This window comes from Schistocerca cancellata, chromosome 6 (assembly GCF_023864275.1).
Source record: "Schistocerca cancellata isolate TAMUIC-IGC-003103 chromosome 6, iqSchCanc2.1, whole genome shotgun sequence".
Lineage (NCBI taxonomy): Eukaryota > Metazoa > Arthropoda > Insecta > Orthoptera > Acrididae > Schistocerca > Schistocerca cancellata.
Window position 1 is genome coordinate 289,586,300 of NC_064631.1, and position 22,856 is coordinate 289,609,155.

Below are 22,856 nucleotides of genomic sequence, written 5' to 3' on the forward strand. Positions count from 1 at the left end.
TGTGGGTTGATGTCAGAAGCCTCGTCTACGCTACCGAGCTCAACTCTCTTGAGGAATTACGCTTGCGGATTGAAACAGGACTGCCTGAGAGGATTCGCAACTCATTTCAGAGACGAGTTCAGTGTTGCACTCGGACGCATGGACAACATTTCGAACACCTACTTTAACGTTTAGAGATGCTGTGTGTTTCTAGACACTAAGTGAACCACAACAGAAAATTTGCTGTATCTCGACAACGGTTGATTTGTGGACCCATGTTTATTGGAGCTTTTTAGCTACTTTTGTCCTGTACTTTACATGTGCGAGTAATTGACAGTCTCTTCTGCAACATCCTATGTATTACTTCCGCGTGGCCGATCGGTTCTAGGCGCTACAGTCTGGAACCGCGCGACTGCTACGGTCGCAGGTTCGAATCCTGCCTCGGGCATGGATGTGTGTGATGTCCTTAGATTAGTTAGGTTTAAGTAGTTCTAAGTTCTAGGGGACTAATGACCTCAGATGTTAAGTCCCATAGTGCTCAGAGCCATTTGAACCATTACTTCCGCATAAAATTGGCCAGATAGGCGTTGGAAATAAACCGTTCTTTTGTCTAACTGCGTTGTTGCCTCTGTGTGTGCCATAATGTCTTGAGCGCTAAATTTTTCAGCTAATCCACCATAACTGTAGTTCGCTACCTGCACTCGTAAGAACGGCGGCACTTTCATCAACAGAAATCATGGATACTATGATCTTCTTTCACTCCGATGTAATTTTACACTAGCAACACATTTGTGCACAACTCGATATTAAATTGATAACTGATTCAGGTCCAGGCTGTATGGTGGTTGGCTGAATTTAAATTTAATGATTTTCGTCGTCGATTGTTGTTGCTATTACCTGAAGTGTATTAGATAACGTACAGTTACTGTAATTTCTAAATAAAAAAAAAATTGAGACGAACTAAGAGATCGGATTAATGACTGGATAAATGAGATTCCAGTGTACGTGTTGCACTGCCCATAATGAGTGCTGGCTGAAGCGTCATCGATGCGTGAGAAGCAAAACGAAACTACTTGTGGGCTTGTTATTGCCTGAAATAGTCCACATAGTGGCTCCTTCCAGAATTCGTTAGGCTTTGAGTCGGTCATGTGAGTGTTCCATTCGCGGTCGGAAACGCCTACATGGTTATGCCGCCCGCCAAGTCGAACAGGAGAGGCTGCGTAGCGCGCGAGAAAAAAAAAATTGTCTGCACGCATTCATAAACGTACGTCAAAATCACCAACATTTAAATCTAAGTCAGTTTTGATTGTATCAGTTTTCCAGTAGTACCAGAAATATTTTATAAAAGTAATTTTTATAAAAAGTAAAACGGCTGAAAGAAGATAGCAAAGAATGCAACTTCTGAAATGCCCATTATTTCTGTTGTTGTACGACTTTCATCTGTTTTCTTTATGGTTAACACTGGAGCGCTTCACTATGGAACAACGGGTTGCCATGTTACAGATGTAGTTACTGGCATGTAGAGACAGTTCGCGAATTCTGAGGAATGTTTGGTCGGTGGGTAGTATGAATAAAAAAGAGAACATTCTCCGGAGAAGACTCTCAGATTAAAAGAAAATTCTCTGAGAAAGTTACCAATTTCTTATGAACAAAAAATTTTGAGCATGTTCTATGACGAGGGATTTCCTTATCACTACCTCCCATCCTCCTTGAGAATGTTCTCGGTGTGTGTTGTCTGCTGTGTGCGGCACAGAATGCGTGTGTAAAGTTACATTTCATTCAAGTCACAATGTACGAAAGCGGCATCAGCTTGTTCTGAAAGAGTTGCACTACATTTCGGTTTTACTTTTATGTGCGGCAACAAATTATTAAGACGGTTACGGAGAATTTACGAAAATGCGTTTTCTTGCGATGTTCCCGAATTTTCGACAAGCAGGAAACTTTTTGGTTATTGAAGTTTGGTGAACACATTATGTGAACGAAATCTTAAGATTACATGACATTTTCATCTACTCCAAACCGGAACTCTGTCCAAGTTTTCTAACACGAGAAATTGTGGTTAAATAAGACGCATAATGGTGTGCTTGCGTGTCAAACACGTAAGCAGTAAAAAAAAAAAAAAAAAAAAAATTCAAATGGCTCTGTGCACTATGGGACTTAACATCTGAGGTCATAAGTCCCCTAGAACTTAGAACTACTGAAACTAACCTAAGGACATCACACACAGCCATGCCCGAGGCAGGATTCGAACCTGCGACCGCAGCGGTCGCTCAGTTCCGGACTGAAGCGCCTAGAACCGCTCGATCACAGCGGACGGCGTAAGCAGTCACCCGTGCGGTTCGTTGCGATAAACAGATCGCTAGGTTTGCAATAAACCAGTTATCGATTTCGATTTTGATGAACCGCCTACTTATTCCTAACACAGCCAAATATAAGATTTATGCTGTGACATGACGGTGAACATTTGGAAATTTCAGTGACACAATTGTTTGGTATATACCTAAGTCTTCTCGTACGTCAGTCTGAAAACTTGGGTCTGATAAATAGCAACAAAAATGTTTTAATTTTCACGTATTTGAAAGGTGCCCCTCTTTTGAAATTTCCTGGAAGTACGTTCGCCAGATGAATGTTTTTACTGTTAAACCCGTAAAAACTTCTATAGTTTCTCTCTTCAATATTTCTTCGGGTTACATATATCTTTCTTGCCTTCCGAGCATCATAAACTGCCAGTACTACCAAAAAGTCGGTAAAACTTAACCCCAACAAAATTTACTCCGCTCGAAGTCTGCAACAGAGCTCACGTCAACAAACGGAGTAAGTTCTCCGCGTATGAGAAGCCCCCCTAGTTTTATTCATACGAAATAGGAGAATGTTCTTTGCTTTGAGCAACTTCTCCCATCATTTCACTCATAGTGAGAACATTGTCAGGTTAAGCATATTCTCCGCCTCACCTTATTGTCGCAAACCTGCGAGTGTTCTCCGAAGTTTCAAATATATTCTCCGTTTTATTCATACTACCCAATGCAGTGTACCTAACAGTCTACTAGATGAGAATGTTTGCTGTATTTGAGAAAACCGATTGGGTCATGGACATTAAATTCTCCTGGCGTCCTCGTGTTAGTTGGTCTGTGGAAAACATAGCCCTCGTGAGGGACGATGTTGCCGAAGTCGGGTGAAATATATCCGGCGACCATCACAACAATTTGATTTTCCCAGAGCTAATTCTGAAAGATGATGTGCATTCTTGTGCCTATAAAAGCACCGAGCATTGCCCACTGGGTGCTTCCCAAACAAAGAGCGGACTCACTTTCTGCTGTACGACTTCGTGAACAAGCAAAAATTGCAGGATTTGGTGCACAGAAAACCCTGGAGGATATAAGGAGAAGTACCCACAACGAGTGAGGTAATTGGGCTGAGGGCGAAACTGGGACATTTTTCTTCGAAGATGGCAAAGAGAGTTATTGTGGTCTGAACTGGATCTTGTTGCCTTGCTGCCTCTCGACCGTTTCCACCGGCCTGACCCTCCACGAACACCAACTCGGCTTGTTCTCGACATAAATACCGGACTATTCTGCTGCTTGCAGTACGCTGTGTCAGTCATATAGTGTACAACACAGAAGGAGCACACGGCCCATAGTCAGGGGAACTGTAATTTGTCAGCGCCGGGGCCAACGAGATCTCGTGGGCCTCGGTCAGCGCCATCTACCGTGGTAACTATGCATTTGCGGACCATGTTCGTAGAACCATTTTTCCTCCATTTCCAGGCAAGAATCCGTCCCTGCAGTTTGGCTGTTAACTGCAATTTCGTAGAAGATACGCTACGTTATCGTGCAAAGCACTGATGTAAACAAATTATTATCTTATGATATGTATTGTTAAAATCCTAGGCGTCTGTGGCTCGTTAGAATTGGAGGGCGCAGCGAGCTACACTTGGTGGTTGGTAGGCAATAATAAACTCGGGTATCACTGCCCCCCCACCCCTTAAAAATAATCCAGTATACGTGCCTGATGGAAAGCTAATAGTTTCAGCTTACTGCATCTGGATGCACAGCTTACCCTGTGAATGGTGGAAGTAGTAGTGGTAGAGTGTGTGTGTGTGTGTGTGTGTGTGTGTGTGTGTGTTACATGCGCGAACTACAGTGCGAAATATCAGGGCGCGCAACACACAAACGGTGACGGCCGGCGTTCTTGCACAAATCCAGAAACAAAAAGCGCGCAGCGACCGGGCCAGTGACTCGTACAGCTGCAGCTGCACGACACGTGTGCTCCGTTATTTTAGGTCCATCTGTGCGTGACGTGGCAACGCAGTGCCGGCCCTAGCTGCGGCTGTCGACTGCACGCGGCCACCCCGTGTGACGTCAGCAACCACACGCGTTCTAAGTGCAGGGCCCTAACAGCCGGGGCACGCCTTGCGAGTGCGCAAATTCCGGAAATACGTGCCAGCAGGCTGGCCGTCACCAAGATAACATTGTAGAGTGCAATATTCTCTCTTGTCGTGAGGCTGTCAATCCCGTGTAGTCGCTGTCGTTGCTGTAATTGTAGAGTGGAAATCAGTAATGGGCTAAGTGCCGAGCAACTCATTCCGAGTTATTCATTTTTTTTTTGTTTTGGTAAAAATATTTTAATCAAAAAACCTCAACAATACTTTTCACTCGTTTTCTACGGTAAGACTCACACAACTATTGCAAAGTTTTTTAAGTTCTCTTCCTTTTATCAATGAAAGTAAATATCTTTTCTGAAAAACGCAGAACGTGCTAGATGTCATACAGGTATCGAGAAAAACGAGGTAAGCGCCAACGAAAGAAATCTCAGGCATTTAATCAGTTTTTCTAATAACAGACATTTTACAAATTCGCTTTCATGTGGTTAAATTATTTTTGATCCCTCTTTTTTTATTTTATAGAGCATAAAACAATTTTAACCGATCAACTGTTCGAAAAATGTTCTATTACCTACTTTCAAATACTGCAGCATCTGTTACAGATCCTTTTCATTTCAGCGGAGTTAATCATCGTTCTCGTCTTGACGACAGCAGGTGCAATTTTTTTTATGTGACTCCAACTACATCTGGAAATGTTTCTTTTCGTTGTATTGATGTGTGTATCGCCTGCTTTTTTTAATAAAAAAAAGGTCTCAAGATGGAGCATAGTAACCTCAAATGGACTGTTAGATGTCGCATTCTCCGTAAGTTTTGCGAGGTCCTTAGGTACTTGACACTCTGATGTTCTTCCAGCTTCCTACGTTTTTCAATCTCAACAAGATCTCTATCACATGCTGCAAACAGTTACAATGTCCGCCCCCGTTAACTGCGTGGTCAGCGCGACAGAATGTCAATCCTAAGGGCCCGGGTTCGATTCCCGGCTGGGTGGAGATTTTATCTGCTCAGGACTGGGTGTTGTATTGTCCTAATCATCATCATTTCATCCTCATCGACGCGCAAGTCGCCGAAGTGGTGTCAAATCGAAAGACTTGCACCTGGCGAACGGTCTGCCCGACGGGAGGCCCTAGTGACACGACATTTATATTTATTTAACAGTTACAAAGCTTTGTTGCACTTAGCACGCTTTAACATCACCAGTAGACCGTCATATACCGCTCATGCTGTCTTTCGGGCGTTGTACGCACTGCTAGAAATGATCGAAGCGCTTAGCCCGCTTCTCAGGTCGATGCTTACCCCGTTATTGATTTCCACCCTACAGTTACGTCTCCACTCGTTTCATGCAGTCCTCCACGCTAGACTGACTTGTGCAAGTCATTTCATATGCTGGGTGTGTCTCCTAAGAGGCGTTAGGCGCATTTTTTCTGGTGTTTCAGCAGATATTTGCAATTCCGTTTTTTGGTTGCGTAGCTGTAGTCAGCCCAGTTACTGCTCGTCACGCCTTACATGCGGCGCCAGGTTACAACAGAAAGCGCCGGATTGCTTCCCATAATAAACAAAATTATTTTTAAATTGGAATTTTGCGTGCCTATTCGGTAGAGCGGTCCCAGATTAGTCTAGTTCAGTATTCGTCTTTTCTATAGATTTTAAGGGGACGGTAAAACACGAAGAATAAACAGCAATCAGGCAGCGACTCAGTAGCGCTGGGTGCTTGGTGGTGACAGTGAGCGCGGGCCAGGGCAGAGCCGTCACTGCTGGAGTACTGTTTTTATTGTTCATTTTAGAACATATCGATAAAAATTAATATCGGTCTAGATTGATTTGGGGCCGCTCTATCGAATGGGCAAGTAAAATTCCGGTTTAAAAATGATTTTGTTTGTAACGGGAAACAAACTGTTAGTGGCGTCGCATGAAATACGCGATGAGCACTGTTTGTTTGGACTTAAATGGTTCAAATGGCTCTGAGCACTATGGGACTTAACACTTAAAGTCATCAGTCCCCCAGAACTTAGAACTACTTAAACCTAACTAACCTAAGAGCATCACGCACATCCATGCCCGAGGCAGGATTCGAACCTGCGACCGTAGCGGTCGCGTGTTTCCAGACTGTAGCGCCTAGAACCGCTCGGCCACACCGGCCGGCGTTTGGACTTATCCGGATACACAGTGCAAAAACGAAATTGCAAATATCTGCTAAAACACCAAAGAAAATACGCCAGACGGCTCTGGGATGGGTACTGTGTATATTTACAGACTCGAGAAACCACCGTAAAGTCCATGACAGAGGGTTTGGGTTTCTTCCAATTCCGACCTCGTATGAAGCTCGGGAACTAGGCTAACCTTGTCTTCGCCAACCAACGATACACAAAGACCTGAACAATCTCTACATCTACAATCCACTGTAAGGTGCGTGGCGGAGGGTACCCTATACACTACCTGGAGCCAAAATTTCTCGTATCTTCTCTACGTGGTCCTTACGCGCGATGTATGTTGGCGGCAGCAGAATCGTTAGACAATCAGCTTCAAATGCCGGTTCTCTAAATTTTCTCAATAGTGTTTCCCGTAAAGAACGGGTTTTCGCGGAATAATTTAGTTCGACTTCAAATATCTTTCAGTTCCGGTTTTTCAGCATTTCCATGAGCCGTGAGGCAAATCAACCTGTGACTATCCCTAGGAATTGATACACATGGGCATTTGAGTGGACTGATTCCCATGGTGACTCAGAAGACACTGCCTTCCTGCGTTTTGCGAAGTGCTTAGTTTTACATTAAAAGCACAGATATTCATATGACTGAATATTTGTCCAACTTTTTCGAAACAGACTGCGGAAAGGCTGTGCTTACTGTTAATATTGTATGCGAGGTCGTTAATACACAACGTGAACAACAGAGATCCCAGCATACTTCCCTGGGGCACGGCTGAAGTTGGTTCTACTTCTGTCGATGACTCTCCGATGAAGATAACTTGCTGCGTCCTCCCCACCAGTAAACCCTCAATCCAGTCACAAGTCTCGTTTGAGAGCCCATATCGGCGCAACAACCGCATCTTGCTTCCATTAGATCTTACTTATAGGATTCAAGCCTTGTTCTCTATCTACAGTTTTCTCGTTAGCCTAGAATCATGAAATGTGGGAACATTCCGCAGTACAAGTAAAGGGGGAAAAATCAGAAAATCATTAATTTGTAATTATATCAGACGAAAAAAATATTTCTTTCGTAATTTGTTTTCCTACTTCAGAATTAAAACTGAAACATACTCGAAAGTCTTGGAATTCCCAGGACTGATATGTTGCCAGTATCAATGTCCATAACAGACAAAAATCGTTGAGGTTCTCGATTTCCGGGATGGGTTAACTGCCTATACACATAATTAAGTTTGTACGGAACCTCTGAAGCGCGAGTCCTCGTACCTGGACAACTTTTTGCCTCAAAACTCTTCTTGTTATTGGCAGTGTAAATTTTTTAGCCATTGTCAGTTACTTTGCTGCTAAAATAACAGATGTTGTCTACTGCTTCCTTAATGTAATTAGGAGTTTTTCCAGCAACACCTGACGTAATTCATCTACACTCCGATACCTTCATTTTACTTTTATTGATCAGATAACCTCTTTTCAGGACTATTCATTCCGTTCAGTTGTTCTTCCAAGTTTCCTTATCTCCGAGAGAATTGTAATGTCATCGGCAAACATCAAAGTTTTTATTTCTTCTCCCTCAACTTTAATTTCCTTTCGAAATTTCTCGTTTGTTTCCTTTATTTCGTGCTCAATATACAAACTGAAAAACTTCAAAGATGGGCTACAACCCTATCACACTCCTTTCTTTACTACTGATTCCCATTTATGTCTTTCGACTCGTACAACTACAGTCTGGTTCCTGTACAAGTTGTACTTGACCTTTTAATCACTGTATTTTATCCACGATGACTGCATAATTTCAAAGAGTATATTGAAGGCAGCATTGCCAAATTTTTTTCTAAATCTGCAAATACTATAAAGTTGCATCGTTCCGTGCGTCTGGAGATAATTCATACTTGTATTTTGCAAGCGATGTGGCGAAGTTGGTCGGCAGCGGGGCTCGTATACCGAATAAAGGCAGTTCGAACCCCCGTCTTGCAAACCATGTTTGGGCTTTCCGTGATTTTCCCTTAATTGTTCAAGGTGAATGTCGCAATATCTCCTTTGAAAGGGTACACCCTATTTCTTTCCGAATCCTTTCCCAGTCCGAGTTTGTGCTCCGTTGTTAATAACTTCGTCGTCAATTGGAGCTTAAACTCTTATCACCTTTCTTCTTTCCTTCTTTTATATTACAATTATGACTTACTAAAATAACCCTTCGGCACTCTTCTCGAAACACAGTCGTATTATGTACACAGTAGGTTTTGACATCTCAGCTTCCTGTTTCTATATTGATAAAAGTCGGAACACTATGCCATAGTATTTGGTCTCCAACGATGTCTGCATGTACATCTGCATACATACTCTGCAAGCCACCATACGTTGGATGGCGGAGGATACCTTGTAACACTATTGGTCAGTCCCGTTCCTGTACCACTCGCAAACAGAGCTAGAGGAAAACGACTGTCTGCTATGTTTTTGGGCTAGCCCTGGTTTATCCTATGTTCAAGCACCTTTCCTGTATAATATTCGCACGTTGATCGAAACTGCGGTAACAAGTCTAGCAGTACGCATCAGCCGGCCAGGGTGGCCGAGCGGTTCTAGGCGCTTCAGTCTGGAACCGCGCGACCGCTACGGCCGCAGGTTCGAATCCTGCCTCGGGCATGGTTGTGTGTGATGTCCTTAGGTTAGTTAGGTTTCAGTAGTCCTAAGTTCTAGGGGACTGATGACCTCAGATGTTAAGTCCCATAGTGCTCAGAGCCATTTTTGAAGTACGCCTCAGAATTTCTCCGATGTCTTTCTTACAAGTGGCCTGGTCTCTTATCCCAAACATCAGTACCGAGTAATGGCTCGCGGAATTGTTCTACACCCGGTCTCTGACTAGTTCAGCTACTCTTCCTAGAATTCTGCCAGCTAACCGAAGTCGATCATTCACCTTTCCTACAACTGATCTTACGCGATCGTTCAATTTCATATCGCTTTGCAACGTTACGCCTATATCCACTGCCTGACAGAAAAAGAAAAAAAAGAGAGAAAACGAAGAAGCGCCCAGAAGACATTGTCGGACGTCATTGTAACTTCGTACTCGAGCACACCAACGTCATGTATGTAAACGATTATAACTGAAATTCTTCGCTAGAGGCAGAACGGGCACCAGAGTGCATCAGTGTTGTTCTCGTTTAGTGTTTTTGCCTGGTCTGACATGTACACTACTGGCCATTAAAATTGCTACCCCGAGAAGAAACGCAGATGATAAACGGGTATTCATTGGACAAATATATTATACTAGAACTGACTTGTGATTACATTTTCACGCAATTTGGATGCGTAGATCCTGAGAAATCAGTACCCAGAGCAACCACCTCTGGGCGTAATAACGGCCTTGATACGCTTGGGCATGAGTCAAACAGAGCTTGGATGGCGTGTACAGGTACAGCTGCCCAGGCACCTTCAACACGATACCACAGTTCATCAAGAATAGTGACTGGCGTATTGTGACGAGCCAGTTGCTCGGCCACCATTGACCAGACTTTTCAATTGGTGAGAGATCTGGAGAATGTGCTGGCCAGGACAGCAGCCGAACATTTTCTGTATCCAGAAATGCCCGTATTGGACCTGCAACATGCGGTCGTGCATTATCCTGCTGAAATGTAGTGTCTCGTAGGGATCGAATGAAGGGTATAGTCACGGCTCGTAACACATCTGAAGTAACGTCCACTGTTCAAAGTGCCGTCAATGTGAACAAGAGGTGACCGAGACGTGTAACCAATGGCACCCCATACCATCACGCCGGGTGATACGCCAGTATGGCGATGACGAATACACGCTTCCAACGTGCGTTCACCGCGATGTCGCCAAACCCGGATGCGACCATCATGATGCTGTAAACAGAACCTGGATTCATCCGAAAAAATGACGTTTTGCCATTCGTGCATTCAGGTTAGTCGTTGAGTACACCATTGCAGACGCTCCTGTCTGTGATGCAGCGTCAAGGGGAACCGCAGCCATGGTCTCCGAGCTGATAGTCCGTGCTGCTGCAAACGTCGTCGAACTGTTCGTGCAGATGGTTGTTGTCTTGCAAACGTCCCCATGTGTTCACTCATGGATCGAGACGTGGCTGCACGATCCGTTACAGCCATGCGAATAAGATGCCTGTCTTCTCGACTGCTAGTGATACGAGGCCTTTGGGATCCAGCACGGCGTTCCATATTACCCTCCTGAACCCAACGATTCCATATTCTGCTAACAGTCATTGGATCTCGACCAAGGCGAGCAGCAATGTCGCTATACGATAAACCACAATCGCGATAGGCTACAATCCGACCTTTATCAAAGTCGGGAACGCGATGGTACGCATTTCCCCTCCTTACACGAGGCATCACAACAACGTTTCATCAGGCAACGCCGGTCAACTGTTGTTTGTGTATGAGAAATCGGTTGGAACCTTTCCTCATGTCAGCACGTTGTAGGTGTCGCCAGCGGCGCCAACCTAGTGTGAATGCTCTGAAGAGCTAATCATTTGCATATCACAGCATCTTCTTCTTGTCGGTTAAATTTCGCGTCTGTAGCAAGTCATCTTCGTGGTGTAGCAATTTTAATGGCCAGTAGTATATTTGCTCCTAACAGTCATCTTGGTTATTATATTGTATGAAACTTCAATACACTTCCGAGCGATCGCCGGCTGGAGTGGCCGAGCGGTTCTAGCCGATTCAGTCTGGAACCGCGCGACTGCTACGGTCGCAGGTTCGAATCCTGCCTCGGGCATGGATGTGTGTGATGTCCTTAGGTTAGTTAGGTTTAAGTAGTTCTAAGTTCTAGGGGACTGATGACCTCAGATGGTGCTCAGAGCTATTTGAACCATTTTTACTTCACTATTTCGATAAACAGCAGAAGACATAAAAAGGCAAGTTTTTTTGTTATTACACATGCAAAGAAAGTCGACACGGCACACACGAGTGGCCATTTTCCGTCTTGTTTTGATCCAAGGTAAAACAGCATGTTTATTGTTATGGAAGGCAGACCGACTTACAATCGAATGAAGCCTGCGCTCTATCGTAATCGAGTGTCTGGTGTTACATTTTGCGAAGAGAATACGGCAACTTCTACAATATTACTTCAGTGGTACAGGGTGGCGCACGAAAATCCGGCCCCGAATACTAGACTGCTCATTGTCGCCATCCAGTCGTCATCTATTGTTTCGAAGTTTTTGTTTGCTTTAGCGTACTTCTTATTTCTTCACTGCCTAATTGTTACATTTTTATCTATTCTGCTCGTAGCGGTCAACAAATCGTGCGTAATTGGCGAGCAGTCTGTTCTCGGGACCGGTTTTTTTGCGCCACCTTATATTATTTCACTGCGATCAGCCACATAACGCTACAGTTGGTTAAACGAGACGTTTTCCAGAATCACGAAAATTACTTCTACAAGTGTGTGAGAATTCTGTAATGAATAAAAACTCTGTACTGCAGAGAGGAGGCATGTGCCCCCTCTTGGCGCCTTCCATCTTCAGTCACCTATGCTACTAATTTTCAATTTTTCATGATAACCATATACCATCCACAAATGAACGATGAACGACTAAAAATGAACGGTTTCCAAAAAAGAGTGATCAGCAGTGAACTAGTTCCCAAGGATGAACGAGTTTGCCCATCTCTAGTCCTTGTCCATCTCCCTCCAACTCATCTGCATTAACTTACACATCTCGTTTTCATTGCTCAGTAACACATCTCGTTTTCATTGCTCAGTACTGTAGTACGGTAGAAGGCATTAGTGGAGGCAGAGTCCACATCTACACTCAACAAACCACCGCTCGCTGCCTGGCAGACTGCATACACAGGCGACGAGAATCATTCTACCTGTTCCATTTTACCGTCGTAATCATTACGTGACGTAACACGTAAGACTGCCGTATGAAGTATAATTCTCTTGTCCCTCTTAGGAACAAGGGTCTCTGAATTTTTTTTCAGCTGCCCAACGCCTACCACGCCATCACTGATTGCAGCCTGTTTACAAATCTGTTTTGTTTGTAAGTCGAAAAATTTGTTCGTGAATTTTTTGGAATTTTTCTTCTACTGCCTATAATTTTGAAGAGCTGACTAACTTAAGCTATGCTATTATAAATAAGTTACGTGTGCAGAGCAGTCTGTAAATGCGTTGAATTTTTCTTATATTTTCTTCGGCCGTTGGACAGTCAAAATAATTATTTTCGTGGATTAAAGGGGTAACTTTGTGACAGCACGCGCATCTGCAGAAGCAAGTGTAACAATTGAAACTGTGGAAAACAAGTCGCATTAATTGAATTAGGAACATTTGTGGATGTTTATTAAAACAGACAATGTTGTTTTGTTTCCCATTATAACTTTGATTCGAAATATAGCATACATTTGCTCTCTCACTCCACTAAGTTCGTAACTAAGTTTGGTGTCATTACCATCCTTATAGGATATTGTATTAAATGGACGTGTTGTTTGTTTCCCCCACTTTCCGTAAACGGATACGTAAATACGTGTGTAACGGTTTTGTGTTATTACCTTGCTTAATTCAGGGTAGTTATTTTTCATTTTTATTTTGTTTCATTGAATACAGGCATATAATTTGATTCTTGAGTTTCTCCCGGCGTATTTGATAATCAAAATATCCACGGGTGTACTGCCGGACTACAGTGTCCAACGGGCACAATATTTCGGCGATCATACATGTCGCCATCATCAGGTGAACTGACGGACTGAGCTCCTGTGAACGTGCCGGCACGTTGCAGCTGATTCCGCCCATACGAAGGCAACGGGACGTCAAACAGCTAAGTTCTCACGTCTCCTTGACAAACCATCTCTGCAGGTTCCGTGCAAGACTGTCATCAATTTGAGTGGCTTTGTGTTGAGTGATGATGCGGTCTCGGTTTTGCAGAAGGGTCTCAACTTCGCTCCCACACCCAAGATCACTCCGGTCGCAGAAATTGTTAGTGCTGTTGAACAGGTTGCAGCTTGACTTCCGCCTGAATCAGTTGAGGAAATACGTAGTGAAACTTGTCGTCCGTTGACGAAATCCAAGCCGATGAAGTCAAATATCACCAGTAAAGAGAGGGCGGCCATTCGTGATCTGAAGGAACGCTCTGAAATTGATGTCTTACCGGCTGACAAAGGCAATGCTACGGTTGTTGTCTCCCGTAAGGACTACACTGATAAGATGCAGAGCCTGCTAAATGACGATTCCTACCGGAAGATCAGCGTTGACCCTACAAAGGAGGTAGAGAACAAGACGAGGTCGCTTCTCAAGGACGCAGATTTACCGGAGGGTGACGCTAAGAAATTGTTACCACGAGGTCCGGTACCGCCTAGACTATATGGACTCCCGAAGATTCACAAAGAGGGGGTACCATTACGCCCCATTGTCAGCAACATCAGGGCACCTACATATTTGTTGGCCAAATACCTGACTGGAATATTAAGTCCTTATGTGGGTAAATGCCCTCACCACACCCGTAATTCCGTGGATTTTGTTAAACGCCTTGATAGATTCAGGTTGGATGAGTCAGATATCATGGTGAGTTTTGACGTCGTTTCCTTGTTTACGAGGGTACCCCTGCGAGAGTCACTAGAATTGATTACTCAGAAGTTTGACGAGAAGACCACTGAACTTTTTAGGCATGTGTTGACTTCCACGTATTTTCTTTTTAATGGAGAATACTACGAACAAACGGAGGGAGTCGCCATGGGTAGCCCACTCTCACCGGTGGTAGCGAATTTGTACATGGAGAACTTCGAGGAGGAAGCCCTGTCGTCATCCGAATGGAAACCTACTTGCTTTTTCCGTTACGTGGACGACACGTTCGTCATCTGGCCACACGGTATGGATAAACTCCTTGACTTCCTTACACATCTAAACTCCGTACACCCCAACATCAAATTCACTATGAAGACTGAAACGGAGGGTAAATTACCTTTCCTTGACGTCTTGGTCAAGAGAAGGGCTGACGGCACCCTAGGTCATGGGGTGTATCGGAAGACAACGCACATTGATCTGTATTTGCACGCAGACAGCTGCCACTGGATTTTAAAAATATTTGCAAAATAAATCTCACTAAATTTGCGAACATTGTGACCAATTATTTGTGTGTGTGTGTGTGTGTGTGTGTGTGTGTGTGTGTGTGTGTGTGTGTCTGTCTTTGGGGGGGAGTTACTTTTGCGGGAGTTAATATTCCATTTTCCGAGTGGCTCATCGCTGTAGTTGTCGTGAAACTTGTTGACATTTTCTTCGAAGGATGTCCGAGCTAATCTTTAAATGTCTTTCGTTTCGTCTTCAAATGTTTCGTCTTTCATTATTTTCGGGATGTCAAGGTCGACGAAAACTACTTCTGTCAACCGAGCATCTGATAGCTGCCATAAACTTAAGTGTCACTTTCATATGTTAGGGATCCAATAAATTGTTTCAAAATGCCACGTTTTATCAGAAGTGGAGGCAGGAATATTTTTGAAGGGTCCGTCAAAGAATCGAAGAGTAAGTTTTTTTCCCCCAACTTTCGGCGTTCTATTGGCCAGATTTTGAGAGACCAGTGCCCGTCTTTTTTACGACAGACAGTCTCATTCACACAAGAAGCGGGGGTACTTGGTATAGCCACCCTGCTGGCTAAAGATGATGGAGAGTTCTTTGAAATACCTGCAAATAGTCCATTCGTGGTTTCTTTTCTTTTTTTCTTTTTCTTTTTTTAAGATAACCCTCAGAGCTCAAATAGCCCTAATACTTGTAGTATAGACTATAATGTAAAACTACTTTTTGTAACAGATTTCATTGCAAAACAATACTGGCGTTTATACAACGATTAAATAGGTACACTTTGACTGCTTCACAGAAATTCTCTGTTTGTATCAAAACTGAATGTAATCGGTTATTTCAAGTACTTCATTTGAAAACTATACCCAAAAATACACTAGAAATGCCCTTTACCTTTAAGATAAAAATTTCATCGTCAGCCATTTTAATTAATGGTTGTAACTGAGAACAAGAATGAAGTGCTCAGATTAAAAAGGGGTTAAGACAAGGATATAGTTCTTCTCCCCTGCTGTTCAATCTGTACATTGAGGAAACAATGATAGAAATAAAAGAAAGATTCAAGAGTGAAATTGAAATTCAAAGTGAAAAGATATCAAGTATAAGATTCACTGATGACATAGCTATTCTCAGTGAAAGTGAAGAAGAATTACAGAATCTGCTGAATGAAATGAGCTGTCCACTGAGTACAGAATATGGATTGAGAGTAAATCAAATAAAGGCGAAAGTAATGTGAGGTAGCAGAAATGTGAACAGTGAGAAACTTTACATCATGAGTGATGGTTACGAAATAGATCAAGCTAAGGAATTCTGCTGCCTAGACAGCAATGAGCAGTGACAGGTGGAGCAAGGACACCAAGAGCAAAGAGTGTGTTCCTGGTCAAGAGAAGTCTGCTGGTATCAAACATAGGCCTTAATGTGAGGAATAAATTTCTAACAATGTACATTTGGTACACAGCATTGTGTGGTAGTGAAGCATGGACAGTGGAAAAAATTTAAACAGAAGAGAATTGAAGCATTTAAGATGTGGTGCTACAGAAGAATATTGAAAAGAAGGTTGGCTGATAAGGTAAGGAATGAGAAGGTTCTGCGCAGGATCGGAGAGGAAAGGAAGATATGAAAAACACTGACAAGAAGAAGTGACAGAATGATAGGACATGTGTTAAGACGTCAGGGAATAGCTCCCATTGTACTAGAAGGAGCTGTAGAGGGTAAAAGCTGTAGAGGAAGACAGAGACTGGAATACACCCAGCAAATAATTGAGGATGTAGGTTACAAATGCTACTCTGAGATGAAGAGGGTGGCAATGGAGAGGAATTTGTGGTGGCCCACATCAAGCCACTCCAAAGATTTATGTATAAAAAAAAAACTGATTGCCAATTGTCTTATCAAATTTTCTCAGATTTCTTTTATTTATGTACATGCCACTTCTAGCTGTTTATGCGTTGTCAGTTGCAAGCCTCTCTGGCCATATGTTTCCTGACAGTGTGACTCCTCAGTACGTAACACATTGCCTGTGACAGTCTTGGAGAGCTACAGGAGAACCTCCAGGTCACTTACAGGGTACATGGATGTACCAGGTGCTCAATATCATTGGGAAAGTCAGTGTTTTCCTCATTTCAAACATGTTTTAGTGGAGTTTTATGCGCCCATTCTCCCAAACATACTCCTGGTATATTATTTAGTTTAACAATATTATGGCTATCAACAGATAACAAAAGAGCGGGAGTGAGTGGTGCTCCAGCAGAGAGTGAGTAGCGCTACTGCACAGCGCGGCATAGGCGGGCATATAAGAAAGGAGAGACCAAGAAATATTTAACGATCCTTCTGTATCTGTTGTTCTCGACTGCATTAGAGACCGATAAAACCGCAACAGCACCACTGTAGCCCAGCAAATTATTAACACTAATAACTAGCGAAACAGGCTATACTTCACAATTGCTAAATATGTATGAGAATTGCATGTAAATTCTAAATTCCATGGCCCCCTCTCTCTGCTTATCTACTCCTTCTCCCCCCCCCTCCATCTCTCTCTCTCTCTCTCTCTCTCTCTCTCTCTCTCTCTCTCTCTCTCTCTCTCCATACATCTCCTCCTCCACCCACCTCTCTCTGCCTATCTCCTCCTGCTTCCATATGTCCTTTTCCATCTGAATTTTCGTTAAAGTATCTTGGGAAAAATCTGAAGTAAATTGGTGAACAACTTTTTGAGATTTTTCATAACAACAAATCCCTTGATATACTACATGTGTGTTTATATATTACATGTATATCTGTCAAATTGATTTTTTTTTTAATGAAAACATGTGACAATAGACCTGGCAAACTGAATACTTTTTTTAACAAAAATATTATAACTACACACACACACACACACACACACACACACACACACACACACACACACACAAAGTCAGTTGATCCCTGCTTCAGTAATGATCTTTCGTAACTGATTTTAATTTTCTTTTCCGGTGCATTTTCCAAAAAATTTCTTTCATTCAAACTTTTGTCATGACAGTTACGAAGACAACAAAGAAAAACATTAGCCAAATCTGTGAATACGTTCTTAATTGAAGGTATTTCATAAGTGCAGCAATTGATATTCATTTCTGACTGGATTTTCCAAATTTTTTTCATAGAAACCTTGTATTGACGATAATGAACACAAGAAAAAAAAAATCAACCAAATTGGTCAAGCGTTCTGGGGTGATGGTGATGATCTTTCATAGATGTGGCAGTTGATTTTTATTTATATAATTTATTGTTAATTAATATTTTAATGTCATTTCAAGGTATGTGTAATTATTTTGATGTTGCCAGTGCATGCTGATATAGCTGCAATGGGTTGCACTGTTGTCAAATTGATTATAGTATAAATCCCGTTGATCTGACACATTTCAGTTTATGTGCAATGATATAATATGGTGTCCCATTCCAATTGCCAGAGACTCATTTTCTTAGTAAAAACTAATTCTAAATAGAGGTCTGCGTTTTCATTAAATCATTGTTGTCAGGCAACAGTACTTCAGCAAAGAAAGATTTTGCAGTAATACTACAGTGAACTGTTCCTTTCTTGTCACTTCACACCTTATTCTCTTTAAGTGCATGCCATTCTAAATATTAAACAATTAACTGTACTGAATACACATCAACTCATAAGTTTGAAAATTTGTTGTTGTTGTTGCAATCAGCTGCTTGACTTGATCAGTCTATAATATTAATCAATTTTAACATAAATGAGCACTGGTAGGTCTTCTACATACACAAGGATCACTGACATTTTTGTAGTGAAGTCAAAGTCAATGAATATATAATGACATGGCATTATAACTGGAGTTTGTTTGTGTAGATTGTGTTCAGAAGTCTGCAATGTGCCATTTATCTTCCTAGGTGAATCAGGCCTTGGGAAATCGACCCTGATAAACTCCATGTTCCTGGCAGACATCTACTCCAATGAGTACCCGGGCCCTTCACATAGGATAAAAAAGACTGTTCAGGTGGAGACGAGTAAAGTGTTGCTCAAGGAGAATGGTGTGAACCTGACTCTTACTGTAGTTGACACGCCTGGCTTTGGTGATGCTGTCGACAACAGCAATTGGTAAGCATTTGCACTGAATTGTGATAATCTGTTAAAAATATTAATATGCAGTCCTATAGGCTTTTTAAGCAGTTGTTTGTTAGTTTTTATTGATGTTTTTGTTGTTTTTATTGCTCTTTTTGTTATTTATAAATGTCCAGTATTTTTCCCTTCATCTTGCCATTTTGTCTCGCGTGTAATTCCCTATCACCCTCCTCCTCCTCCTCCTCCTCCTCCTCCTCCTCCTCCTCCTCCTTTCTCTTTCTCTTCTTCAGTCATCAACCTGTTTTGCAGGGTCTACAAGTGTGATAGGCACACCTGGGGGAATGTTGAGATGGACAGAGCAGGGGATAGAGAGAGAGGGGTAGGAGGGATGGATAGGGAGAGGGATGAAGGGGGGGGGGGGAAGCGGGAGACAAATTGAGGAGCAGGAGGAGATAGATAGGGGGAGAGGGCAGGAGATGATGGACGAAGATAGACAGGAGGAGGAGATGGACAGGGGAGGACATGGGGAAGATGGAGAGGATAGTTAGCAGGCGAAGAAGGCAGAGGATGTGAGAATGCAGGTGGAAGAGAGAGAGAGTGCGGTATGTGGAAGAAGAAGAGTGTGAGAGGAGGCAAGATGGAGGAGGACAGCTTGTGAGGTGGCTTGTGGAAAAAGAAATAAATAAATACTTAGGCAGCCCGGAAAACTGGTCTCAGCCGATGTCTGTGCAGCATGTGTCCTAACTTGCTACTCATTGCCTGAGCAACATCTTCATGTGCCTGGTGTGTGTGGTGTCATTTGTGAATGAGACAGCATTTATAAAGGTCAAACAATTTGCACAGTTGCGGAGCATTGTACCAAGCATGAGCGACATATTAAACAAAGGGAGCTTGACTAGTTGACTGTAGTTAAGCGATGCCTGGAAAAGGACACCAAATACAATGTGAAAAGACATGAGTCTTGCTCATGCATTAACATACTGGAATTACATTGCAAAAGCGGTGGCCGAGATTAGAATAAACAGCAACAATTTTAACACTTACTGTGGTGTGGGGGCAGACTTCAGATATCAAAAGATAGCAAAGACAGGTGCTTGGCTCCTCGCTCCACATGACATCACTAGGTCCTGCAGCAGGCTGGAGCTGCTGAGAGATGTCCAACCACCCTTCCGCGCACATGTCATTTCGAACCTCTGATTAGTGCCAGATGCTGCAGTTGTTTATACACTAGTGGAAAACAGTGCCAGCCCCAGCAGTATGGTTTTTACTCCTGACAATGTTAGCAGAGAGAGTCATCGAAAGCTCGAGTATCTTATTTGAATTGACGTGGCTCAAAAAACAAGATGATTTTATTCTTTTGGGATATTTTATACACTAAGTGAAGAACTCCAGGGCTCCCTGCCCCCCCTCCCCCCCCCCCATTTCTTTCTCACAGCTCATAAACTCTCCCCTATTATGACATTCAAATCATGTTAAATTATCACCACCCTTCCCATATTCAATAAATTCCTCATTTATTCATACATTCTCCATCTTTCCTCGCTATCTGCTAGTTACATGGGCTAACATATGCAACAGTGATAGGCATTGGTTTCAATTCAGTCCCCAGTGGTCACCGCTTTGCCCATTGACTCTGTAGGACTTTAAATGCGAACATTCATTTAAAGAGTCAGTAGGAGCTAGGTAGTAGAGTGGTAAGGTGCTGGACACAATTTAAGTTCAGATGTACTTTATACGAAAATTGATTTATCATTAATAAACAAAAAGATAGAAGCCCATGCATTACCTTCTGACAGTGCCATAAGAACATTTAAATTTTAGATAGAAACCATTGGAATTTGAATTTTAAATTTAAAGTGAAGAAACTATTAAATTTTCTTAAAATTTGAGTTCAGGAATACCAAAATTATAGAACCAGAAAATGAAAATTACTAAATTAACAGAACATACAGTAAAATAATCGCATTCAAAATAGCAAGATAAATTAAAACAGTTACAAGTGAAGTCAGATTTCAAACTGTGAAGGCCAGATTTTAATGTGGCAGCAATGAACTGCTTACATGCAACAACTTAAAAAAGCAGCATCTGCCATGTAATCACTTTCAATTTTGACTATTCTAATGTACAATACGGCAAACCAGCCTACAACACACCAAAATCATTAAAGACAAGAGAAATTCATAAGAGATACATTAAATAGAATCAAGTCTTCTAACTTCACTACTAGAGCTGATTTTATCATTCAAAGCTTTGAAAACTGCAATCAGTTTGGCCAGTATTTGAAATGACCAACAGAATCATACCAAGATATTAAGTGATGCCTCAATGGCCAGCCTAAATAAATGTAAATGGTTCTTGTGGCAAACTTAAACACATTTCCACTGATCACAATCAGAACATAACTTACAGGAGTTGTTTGATTATGCAGGTACTAGCCTATCAATAACATCTTGACAGAAGTGAATCAGTTCACAAATAAACCAGCCTGTATGATATCACAAAGCATGGCTGAGCAAGAAGTCACTCCTTCACATTATTTGAACGTATCGCAGTTGAAATGCACACACACAATATGAAGGGTTCAAATCACAGTGCAATACCTGATAACCACCATGATGTGACCTGACTGTATGCTACAACAATTAAAACCCTCACTAAAACAGACAATAAGTCAAGATGCTCACCAAATAAAGCACATAAATTGGCGCAAGAACAGTACAAAGCCAAGTTACCACAATTCAGATCTGGCAGAGTAATTGAAGTCTTGTGTTCAGAACTGCAGACTCCCTCCGTTACAAGCAGTAAACACGGCTCCTACCAAGTGGCAGCAACCACACCAGAGATACACACATCTACAACATGCCAACAAGTGAACCCTCTCATGAACCAATCCCTCAGCCATAACACAGAACCGTGATGTTCACTGCAGCCCACCAAAAGCCACACTTTCTTGTAGCACTGCAAGCCGCTTCTGCCAACAAGAACAACCAAACATCTCCCTCTATGGTGTGCATGCTCACACCTTTATACAACCAACTCTCAAGTCTCTGCACCGATAGTGGGACACCAGTGCACCAAACAGCCAGCAGCCAGTCAAAGGCCATAACCCCATAGAGACACAGTACTCAGTAGTCTGTATGCCACAGCTCACTTGAAACACTGTTGCCTGTCTTCATATTCACAGTAATGCCAACATCTGTTGCACCATTCGCTGATGCTGTGATCATCTGACAGAAATCTGTTCTCCCCTTTTTACAATGCACTAATCCCTTTGAAGAGTTTTGCCTTTTTTTGTTCCTCTCTCAATAATTCCTTGATGGGCAGTACATGTGACGAAATATGAATGGGACTAGTTTATATTTGGAATTTTTTGTCTTGAAAATAGCCTGGATGAGAATATTTCAATGCTTTAAATTTTCCTCTGTATCTTTGTTATTCATCATTGCTGATTCCTCAGTCTTTGGGGAGCAGGTTCTCATTTCAGGGACAAGAAAGTTCCCTGAGCCTTTATCCGCTCCTTCATCCTCTTTGGGCAAAGTTGTTGACAGATTTTTTTTGACAACTTGTGCAAGATGTCTTTCATAGACATGAAGACCTAGTAGATAGTGTCGGAAGTTCCATGCGGCTTTTCACGGATGATGCTGTAGTATACAGAGAACTTGCAGCATTAGAAAATTTCAGCGAAATGCAGGAAGATCTGCAGCGGATAGGCACTTGGTGCAGGGAGTAGCAACTGACCCTTAACATACACAAATGCAATGTATTGAGAATACGTAGAAAGAAGGATCCTTTATTGTATGATTATATGATAGAGGAACAAACACTGGTAGCAGTTATTTCTGTAAAGTATCTGGGAGTATGCGTACGGAACGATTTGAAGTGGAATGATCGTATAAAATTAGTTGTTGGTAAGGCGGGTGCCAGGTTGAGATTCATTGGGAGAGTCCTTAGAAAATGTAGTCCATCAACAAAGGAGGTGGCTTACAAAACACTCATTTGACCTATACTTGAGTATTGCTCATCAGTGTGGGATCCGTACCAGGTCGAGTTGACAGAGGAGATAGAGAAGATCCAAAGAAGAGCGGCGTGTTTCGTCACAGGGTTATTTGCTAAGTGTGATAGTGTTACCGAGATGTTTAGCAAACTCAAGTGGCAGACTCTGCAAGAGAGGCACTCTGCATCATGGTGTAGCTTGCTGTCCAGGTTTTGAGAGGGTGTGTTTCTGGATGAGGTATCGAATATGTTGCTTCCCCCTACTAATACCTCCCGAGGAGATAACGAAT

The 22,856-nt window shown here is 42.4% G+C and overlaps 1 protein-coding gene across 1 annotated transcript in view; it reads left to right on the top strand.

Annotated features, from left to right (window-relative positions):
* Positions 1 to 22,856, top strand: part of LOC126190779 (protein peanut) — a 160,815-nt gene that overhangs the window by 82,964 nt on the left and 54,995 nt on the right. Inside the window, exon 2 of the mRNA XM_049931320.1 lies at positions 18,402 to 18,609. Within this exon, the coding sequence (XP_049787277.1) occupies positions 18,402 to 18,609 (208 nt within the window). The remainder of the gene's footprint in view (positions 1 to 18,401; positions 18,610 to 22,856) is intronic.